General features: G+C 45.8%; 1 protein-coding gene across 1 annotated transcript in view; it reads right to left on the reverse strand.

The window, feature by feature from the left end:
* Positions 1-5394, reverse strand: part of COPG2 (COPI coat complex subunit gamma 2) — a 104748-nt gene extending 99354 nt beyond the window's left edge. The window contains exons 1-3 of the mRNA XM_004608255.2: positions 5288-5394; positions 4049-4101; positions 1455-1535 (exon numbers count right to left, since the gene is read on the reverse strand). Coding sequence (XP_004608312.1) covers positions 1455-1535; positions 4049-4101; positions 5288-5324 — 171 coding nt within the window. The 5' untranslated portion in view covers positions 5325-5394. The remainder of the gene's footprint in view (positions 1-1454; positions 1536-4048; positions 4102-5287) is intronic.
* Between the last annotated feature and the right edge of the window lie 4600 nt (positions 5395-9994).

Here is a 9994-nt window from a genome sequence, read left to right on the forward strand (position 1 = left end):
CCTTAGGGCTTAAATTTTTTGACTTGAAACCCAGACAAGCAAAGGGCTATGTCAATGCTGGTAGACATGTTTACATAAAGCTCTACCAAGAAGTAAGCAAAAGATAAGCTAAGGTTCCCAAACCTGTATATGCTGTTGACTTTTGTTTGCTGTTTTTTTTTTTTTTTTGAACCAGTGATGTTCAGGGCTTACTCCTGGTTCTGCACTCAAGGATCACTCCTGGCAGTGCTTGGAGAAACCGTATGTGGTGCCAGGGATCCCCCTGACTGGTAAAGTCACATAGAAGACTTTACCTTCTCCCTCTCTGGCCCAGTAGTTGACTATTTATTAGACTCATAATTTCCTTATCAAGATAATGAAATGTCTCAGCAGGAGAATTGCCTATCAAAGAGGTACTGGGCAATATAAAAAGGATATGCCCATAAGAACCCAACATCCATTACTATAAACTCTGCTTACACACTGAGTTCTAGTTGGCTAACTCAGTGTGTGCTATGAAAGTTCAACTGAACTAATTTTGCCTTAAACTTTTCTAATATGCTATTCTTGAAGGTATAAAGTATGCCCTTCTGGCTTAATGGCTGAGCCCTATGGTTCAGTCTCCTTTTGCAACCACATTTGACTACATCTGTGAAAGTCTTCAGTCCCAACAGATGCATAGTAAAGACACATTTTCCCACCATTCAAACCATAGTATTTTAGCACCATATGTAAACTACCTGACATTTGTATATAAATCTAAAAAAATAACTAAGGCCTTAGATATTTTATGCTTTTATTTTTTCAGTTTGAAGGAAAACCAGATTTTTTTAAGTTAATAACTATACCAGCAAACAGAATGTATATTCCACTAAGGAAAATATTTTGTTGATTTTTCTCTGCTAGGTGACACAGATATAAAATAAACATTTGCTAAATTACTAACAGAAAATGCCTTCTGAATATTTACTATGTCTCCAGGACTATTCTCAAAGTTTTGTATTTTATATTTCACTAACTCATTTACTCATAAGAATATTACAATCTCCACTCACATAAAAGGGAAGAATAAGGTACAAAATGACAAACTCAGAATCAGAAAAAGTGAAGCAGGGATTATGAATATGAAATCCAAACACTACAGTTGAAGCTTTTCGTCACTATTATAAACCACTCCCCCACCACACAGACAAAAGGGCAAGATATATTTCGAGATCAGTCATACTTGTTCAATTCAAATCAATACTGAGACTCTAACTCAGTGCCTTACTGATTAAGTCCCTCATGAATGAAAAAGAAGTATTTATGTCAGAATCCTTGCCAAACATCTTCCTTACAGCCTGTTAATCAAATATAATTTTAAATAAAGTGTATTAAAAAAATCATCATCCATATTTCCTACCAAGTACTCTGCTGAAGGCTATACCTTTCTATTACTCCAGGACACCAATCTAAGGAAAATCAAAATAATTTACCTGGTTCAGTAAGTAAAGAATCTTTGTAAGAATATGCAAACATCTTCTTGGATTGATGGGTGTTTCATTGAAGATACGAGCCTGTTGATATTAAAAAAAAAAAACACTGTTATCCATGTTAGTTATTTTTCTTCCAATCTACTAGAAATTATAGGAAACTGACTTTAATAAAGAATATCACACATTTTAATCAAAATACCTAAATAAGGTTAGCTCATTACAATTTCAATTTATGAGCATTTATGACAATCACTTGGCGTGGTCTTGATTTTCTACCCTTCTAACTCATTTCTACTTTCTAACTCATTTGCTTAGGTCTACTAATTCAACTTTATGGTCTCTATGTGGTAAGTTTAAAAAAAAAATCACAGTATGGGGGCCAGAGCAGTGGTACCGCAGATAGGGTACTTGCCGGGCACCAGGCTGACCAGGGTTTGATTCCTGGTCCCCAACCCTACAGGAGTGATCCTGTGGTCCTTAGTGCAGAGCCTGGAGAAAAGCTGGGGATGGTCCCCTCAAAGAAAAAAAAATCAGTGTTTACCTACAAAATTCAAATAGAATGAGCTTAAGCTATATAACTTCTTTCAGTGACCATGTACTCCACACCTCTCTCACACTGTCAAGTTCTCAGCATCTGGCAGTCAGCATTTTTTTTTTCCCTTTCTTTAGGCTCTAGTGTTTCAGGTAAGAAGTCCCTCTTTCTTTTACTCACATTTTCAGTTACATTTTTCAATCTTATTTTTAGCCTTTTTTGTATTACAGTGTTTATCATATAAAGTTGAAAGAAACAAAAAAATGAAAACAAAGATTACAAGCAAAAGTTAAAAGTTTTCTTAGGTGTATACAACATCAGTGATTAAACAACAGCTAGTCATTCACTGTTCCACTCAGTCCATTTAATAATTTATTTATTTATAAATAATGTAATGCTTATTTAGAAATAAGCCAATAAATAATTTAATATGTGCTTTTATTAAGAAAAAATAGTTTTCCATTTTCATGTATTTTAGTGTCATTCCAATGGCGCAAAATGAGAGTTTGGCTAATTTATCATTAAAGTACATTCAAGTTTTCATTTAATACCATAGTTATTTCTATTGATGAAAATTTCAGTCTTAATTGGTTAATTACTAAAAAACAGCTTCATTGCTATTACCCTTTTCATTCTAAAACCAAGAGATTTTCCAAATGCTTGAGTAAAAAAAGGAATCTTAAAAGTTATCTGGTTTAAGCTCCTACAGAACAGATGAAGAAACTGTAAGCTTTTGTTTTCAGTGACTAGTTCAGATTTTTTGTTAAGCTCATTTGATTGCAGCCCCCCTTCTCGATGGTACAAAGTAAAAAGAAACTGAAGGATAGCACATGCCAGAGAAGTATAGAAGGAGCGGGTGTTTCCAGGTATTCAAATATATGTATTTGAAATATATATTATATATATATTTGCAGTGCTGAGGATTGAGGGCCTCACACATGCAAAACTCAACCACTGAGCCACATCCCTGGCCCTTAATGACATAATTAAAGTGCTAGAGTTTAGTCCCAAAAGGACAGACAGCCATCCCTTCAAGGAAAGTCCTCAAAACTCTATATTCTGAAATTCCCTTTCCTAGTATAGGAAGTACCAATGCGAGGTATCCACAGGAGAAAATGGCAAAGAGGGGGCCAGAGCCATAGTACAGCAGGGAGGGCATTATGGGTGACCCTGGTTTGGTCCCCCAAGCCTTAGAGGAGTGATCTGAATGCAGAGCCAGGAGTAACACTTGAGCATGCCAGGTGTGGCCCGAAAACCAAAAATAGAAGGAGAGAAAGAAAGAAAGGAAGGAAGGAAGGAAGAAAGAAAGAAAGAAAGAAAGAAAGAAAGAAAGAAAGAAAGAAAGAAAGAAAGAAAGAAAGAAAGAAAGAAAGAAAGAGAGAAAGAGAGAAAGAAAGAGAGAGAGAGGAAGGAAGGAAGGAAGGAAGGAAGGAAGGAAGGAAGGAAGGAAGGAAGGAAGGAAGGAAGGAAGGAAGGAAGGAAGGAAGGGAGGGAGGGAGGGAGGGAGGGAGGGAGGGAGGGAGGGAGAAAGCAAGCTAAACAAAAGGGCAAAGAGGGGCTAGAAGTCTGAGGCCATGGCAATGTAGTGGCCGAGGGAGCCAGCAGATGAGGGATGCAGAGGACAAAAGGCTTGTGGTACAGACTGGTACAGATACTTAGTGATCGGGTTTCCATTGGCTGCTACCCAGCCGGAGAAAAGCCGCCTGCATGATGCATATGGTCATCTTGATTCATCCATCAGGATTTTTTTTTGTACAGGGTAAGGTGGTCCCCAAACAGGGCAACAGCTGTTTGGTGAGAACCAAACTGTTGTAAGTGGTTGGTGGTTAAGACAGCAGCTACTTCACCCAAACGGGGAAAGCACCATCATCCACACAACAATGCAAAGGGAGTGCTGGCCGGCCACCTGCCAGAGACAAGGAGAGCCCGAAGAGTGGAGGGCCCTTGCATCCAAGAATGTCCCTGAAGTCTTATTGTGGACAGCACAGTAAGAGGGGGCTCCCCACCCACCCGGCTCACGTGGAACCCAAGGGACACCGTAGGATGTACTTCCATGCCATACCTCCTGCAAGACAGCGCTCTTCTCCAGATGCCGAAAGGGATTGGAGCCACTACCTACATTGTAAAACAGAAATGTCTTTAATCACTATCCTACACACACACACATTCCGCCTTTCAAGGGAGCAGAGTCCTGAACGTGGCGCCAGTCTCACCCGAGGGAGGGGGCACCTCGCACGCCAGCGATAACCATCGCACGGGAATTGCGTCAGGTCCTTGAGTCAGGTCCTTGAAAGCGAGTCTGGTCTTTGCCATCTATCCTCCGTGATCTTGAACTTCAGTTGCTGTAGGAACCCTGCCCTAAAGCGAGGGTCTTCTTTCCCTGCCCTTTAATTTGTTTTTCACTTGCATACCAACACGTGGAGGTACAACTAAGATGAATGGGAAAGTGGGAACGCCCTTTGGGTTTCCAACCTAAGGTGGACCCTGTTTTATTGTTTCCCGTAATTCCCTAACATTCACAGAGGGACTCCCCATTGCTGAAGAGGGACGGGGAGGTGTGCTAAGCCAACCTTCTACCATCACCCCTTTAGGAGAGCAGTTCTCAAGCGCTGCGTTTGTGTTGCGTTGTTCTTTTGTAAAGGTGGTGTGGCATTTTTTTCACCCCTTCCCCCATCCCTCTTTGCTGAAGGCCAAAGACGGTCCCCAAGACCCAACCTTGTTGGATACCTGGAGCATCAGATACGCTGGGTATCTTTCAGCTTCATCCCCCTGCCCCTGTCCATCCCGGGGATGTAGGGGGGGGAGGGACAAAAGCTCCCAACCCCCAGTTAGACAGTCAAGTCCCCTTAAAGTGGGCACATACGCGCACACGTGCGCGCGCACACGCACACACATACACACACACACACCCCTCTCGACGCCCCGTGCACCGTCGGGACCCAAGCCAACAGGACCCCCAGCGTGGCACGCGCGCGCCCCCTCCTTCTGGGCGGCCAGCCCACCCGGGCGAGCCGGCTCCGCGGGGCTTGGCGGGGAGGGTGGAGGGGGCGGAGGAGGGGGGGCGCGAGACCCGAGGGGAGGCTCCGGCGCCCGGGGGAGGGGCTAGGGCAGGCTCCGGGGCGGGAGGAAGAGAGGGCGGGGGTGGGGGGCGAGGCGGAGATAGGGGCTGGGCTCCAGCCCCCAAGCACGCCGGCGCCCACGCCCCCAAGTCCGCAGTCCCCTGGAGCAGGTGGCGGCGGGCGAGGGCCAGGGTTCCCCCACGGCGGCTGAGGGGTGGGGGGCGCGGGAGCCCAGCGCGTACCAGACTCCTCGTCCTTCTTGTCGAATTTTTTAATCATCTTGGATGACTTCCCAGCGCCCAGACCCACCGCAACCGTCCCAGGCGCCGCAGCCGGCGAGCGGAAGAGACTGCAGGAAGGCCGGCCCCGGGCTGCGGCGCGGGTTGGGCCGCCCTCCCGTCACTCGGGGAGAAGGCCCGCCCTCCCCGGCCGCCGCGGCCTCTCCGGCCCCTTGGGGGTGAGGCCACGCCCCCTTCCTGCCCCGCCCCCCCGGCGGGGCGGAGGCGGGGCCCGAGCCGCGCCCCCGGGAGCCGCGGTCCCGCCCTTGCGGCGACTGATGCGCGCTCCGCGGCTCGCTCTCCTGCCCACCCGGCCCGCCAGCCTCCCCAGAGCAAGGTCCGGAGCAGGCAGAGTGTCCTTTTTATTTCATCAGCACGCCCTCCGTGGCGGTTTCCACCGGCCTCGCCGTCCCTGGGGGCCTCGAGGGTGCTTGTCACTTAACGATCCACTGCTGGACCCTTCCGTTGCGAAAGGCCCTCTCCCCAAGCGCGGCCTTGATGGGCATCGCCCTCTGGAGCTCTGAAAGGGTTAGTGGTTCCCAGCGCGTCCCGGTGGTCGACTTCTCATTCCTTGGCACCGTGGGACCTGCTGGAAAGCACAGGGCGCCTTGGTGAATGTGCATTTCCAGATGAGGGCTTGAATGTGCGACGCGGGAAAGAGACCCCAGGGGATGGCCCAGGGAGTTGGTCTTTTTACTCTTAGTTAAAGGATAGCTTTGAGACCACGGGACCGCGAAACTACCCTTCCCCGTTTTTCATTTTTTTGTTTCGTGAGTCTTTTGGTAAAAGGATAGATTTTGATCATGGTCTTTTTCTTTCTGGAAAAGCCAATGTTCAGAATCCAAACTAGTTCAGGGTCCTCCTTTGAATGCCACCTCTTTTAATGACTCCATGTATAACCTAATTGATAAGTAACTGACTAATGAAATTAAGACGCATTTATCTGTGTTAGGCGCCCCTTTTAGCCTTTTCCTAAAGAGCACACTGACTTTCAGACCCCTGGTTTTCACGTGTAATTTACAAGCTGTGTGTGTTTGGGGGTGGGGAAGGCTTCACCTGGAGATGCTCAGGGGATACTCCTGGCTTTGCACTCAGGAGGGACCATATGGGATGCTGGTGATCAAATCCAGGTGGATGGAGTACAAGACAAACACCCTACTCACTATACAGTCGCTCAGGCCCCATAAGCAGCTGTTTGTACCTTTGGCTTTATGCCATCACTGCCGAAAATATGTGGATCCAGGCTTTCTTTTCTGCCTCGCTTTTTTGTTTGTTTTGGGACAAGCCAGCAGTGCTCAGGGTTTTCTCCTGGCTTTGGGGCTAAGGAACCACTCTTGAAGGGCTTGAGGGACTCTATATAGTGTGGGAATGGACCCTAGATTGTCCATGTGGAGGCAAGTGCTCCACCCACTGCACTATAGTTCCAGCCCTTTCTCACATTCCTTGCGGCATTTAAACCGTATACATATCCTCTGAATCCCATTCTTTGTTCCTATGCCATCACGAGTTGAGGTCCTGTCATCTGTCTCTTGTAATACTCCTAAGAAACCAAATTAGCCCCCATCTAAAAGAATCTATGATCTTTATCTGGACCCTTTGTCAACATGGAACATTAATGGCAAAAGGAGGAGTTACTAAAAGTCTTTTGCTATAAAGTGACATCGTGTCTCTTTTATAACAGATTGTCTTTGTTTAGGAAAAGCATCGTGATGGTCTCTTTATTTATTTAGGGAGAACACCCAGAAGTGCTTAGGGCTTAATCCAGGTAGTACTGGGGGTGGAGGGGGCAGTGCCTATGTGATGTGAGGAAGGTTTGAAACCTGAGTTGATCACCTCCCTAGCAAGTGCCTTATCCTCTGTACTATCTTTTCCACCGCCCCCCTCCCTTTACATAGTTAATAAAGCAAGTATGCTGTAATTTTTCTTGAAGTTCTAAAACCACCATACATCTAATGACTGCTGCATACCTAGGTATTAAATGTTAAGTTTAGAAAGGTGGGTTGCATATATCTTTAACAGGATTGTGTTCTTGAAAATTTAGAGAAACTGTTTTCTAGATTAGATTCTAGATTCTTCAGAAATTCTTTCTCCCTTTAGAAATTTAAGCTAATTGGTTATAACCTACATGTGGGATCATTTTGGACCAAACTCCAACTTTTCAAAATGTACTATTAAAAAATGTACTATTATTTGCCTTATCTGGCTTACAAGGTTCATACCTTACTTTACAAGTAAAGATTCCCTAGGAAGAAACAGAAATTCTTATTTATCCTGAAGCTGAAAATGAACAGGCTCTGGGAAAAGAACATCCCTAACCCTTCCTCTTATTTGGGGCAGTATAGGATAACACTGCCACAGGAAGCTTAGGTTTATTTGGGTTACTCCCATCACAGTGCTCCCATTCCTCTGTGTTTATTTGTAACTTCTTTCTTTGTGCTCTGTTGACTTGTAAATATTGTTTTCCTCTTCTCCTTAAGTCCTTTGCATACTTTATTCAGAGCAATGTCCTTTTTTGTATGGGCACAGGAAGACTAAATGCTATGCTTTTGTAATGTGGGAGTTAATTGACTTTCAGTGATATTTACCTCCTGGGCATCTGTTCTCTCAACTTAAGCCTCAGTAGCCCTTACTTTCTAGGCCCTCAAAGAGAAGGGTTCCAACAAGGGAAAAGATGGACCCAGGGCAAGTGGTGAGCTATGTGCTACCCTGGCATTGAGATGGGCATGGCCAAAGTGCCATAATGCTTAACTATAAGTTAAGACTTGGTCATGGACAAATTCTCTGTCTGCCCCATGATCCAAAAATTAATAACTAGATTCAGACCCTGCTAGGGTTAGGAATGATTAATCTGGCCTGAGCACTGTAGTCTGATTTCATGGCAAGATGTTCCCAGGAGAGCTGCCCTACAAGCTTCAATATATCTCTTACTGTGTCCATACAAAAATAACTAATATTGGGTCTGGAACGATAGCACAGTCTGGGTGTTTGCCTTGCACGTGGCCGACCCGAATTCGATTCTCAGCATCCCATATGGTCCCCGAGCACCACCAGGGGTAATTCCTGAGTGCAGAGCCAGGAGTGACCCATGTGCATCACCGGGTGTGACCCAAAAAGCAATAAAATAAAATATATTAAATTAAAAATAACTAATATTAAGAAGTAGAATTAAGATGTTAATTAAGTTATGGGCTGGAGCGATAGCAAAGTGGGTAGGGCATTTGCCTTGCATGCGGCTGACCCGGGTTCGATTCCTCTATCCCTCTCAGAGAGCCCGGCAAGCTACCGAGAATATACCCCCCTGCACAGCAGAGCCTGGCAAGCTATCCATGGCATACTCCATATGCCAAAAACAGTAACAACAAGTCTCACAATGGAGATGTTACTGGTGCAAATTGATGAACAATGGGACAACAGTGCTATAGTGCTAATTAGGTTATTGGAGTGAGGAAAGGAGAAAAACACTGTAAGTGGTATTTTGCCTGTGATCAAAGGAAGGGCTTTCTTACGTTGATTTTGCTACCTGGCTGGGTGTAGCCTCTACCTCCAGTGCTGGGGGTGGAGAGATGAGAGAGTTGGAGGTGTTGGGAGACAGAGAGCCGGGAGCAAGAGAGGTGAGCAGGAGAGACAGGAGGAGACAGGAATGAGGGGCAGTGTAAGGCTAGAATGGGGGACTCAGAGGGATTGGAACAGGCACATGGGGAGAATGGAATAAACGGCAACTGATCAACCAACCGGCTTGGCCCTTGTTTTCTCCTCTGTCTGCCGCATGGAATGGGGGCAAGTGGCCCAGCCACCACCCAACCTGGGCAGCTAGGGGGAGAGCTGTCAGGGCCTTCCCTGGCCGCCCGGAGATTATACAGGGGAGGGGTATTGGGAGCCCCCGCCTTAATAAAAAAGTAGTTTCCAGGAATGGTTAGTTTGTGGGGTACTGCACATTGGCAGGCCCGGAGGAACTGAGGGTGAGTTTGAAGTTTGGTCTTAAGGGTCTTGCTTTTAAAAGGCTTTCTACCGGGGCTGGAGTGATAGCACAGTGGGTAGGGCGTTTGCCTTGCACGCGGCCGACCCGGGTTCTAATCCCAGCATCCCATATGGTCCCCTGAGCACCGCCAGGAGTAATTCCTGAGTGTAGAACCAGGAGTAACCCCTGTGCATCGCCGGATGTGACCCAGAAATCAAAAAAAAATAATAATAAAAAATAAAAGGCTTTCTACCATTTTTTAAAAAATGGTTCTTCATGGCTATGGAGATGTACTTTACATTTTGGTTTACCTGTCTATGGGGAGTGATGCAGGGCAGTTGGTTAGGGTAAGGGTGTCCAAAAGGTACAGGAGGAACCAGAAGCCTGAAGAAGCCAGTTGGGGAATGATGTAATAGGGCGTGCTGGCTGTGCCTTGTGACTGGGCTGCCACTGGCTGGAAGAACTATTAAGCAATCATTAGAATGGCCCTGTAGAACAGATAAGCAAACCTCAGGGACATTACAAAATTGCTTGAGCATGGATACACCAGAAAAATGAACCGTATCTTGAGTCTATGAACCGGTGAGGTCTAGGGACTCTGGCATTACACTCTGAATACACAAAGGTGTAGCCAGTGCTCTGAAATCCTTCAATGTGTCCCAAACATCGGTGGGATAAAACTCAAGTCCTTATTTGCATAATTTAGAAAACCC

This window comes from Sorex araneus, chromosome 1 (genome assembly GCF_027595985.1).
Source record: "Sorex araneus isolate mSorAra2 chromosome 1, mSorAra2.pri, whole genome shotgun sequence".
In the NCBI taxonomy this organism is placed as follows: Eukaryota; Metazoa; Chordata; class Mammalia; order Eulipotyphla; family Soricidae; genus Sorex; species Sorex araneus.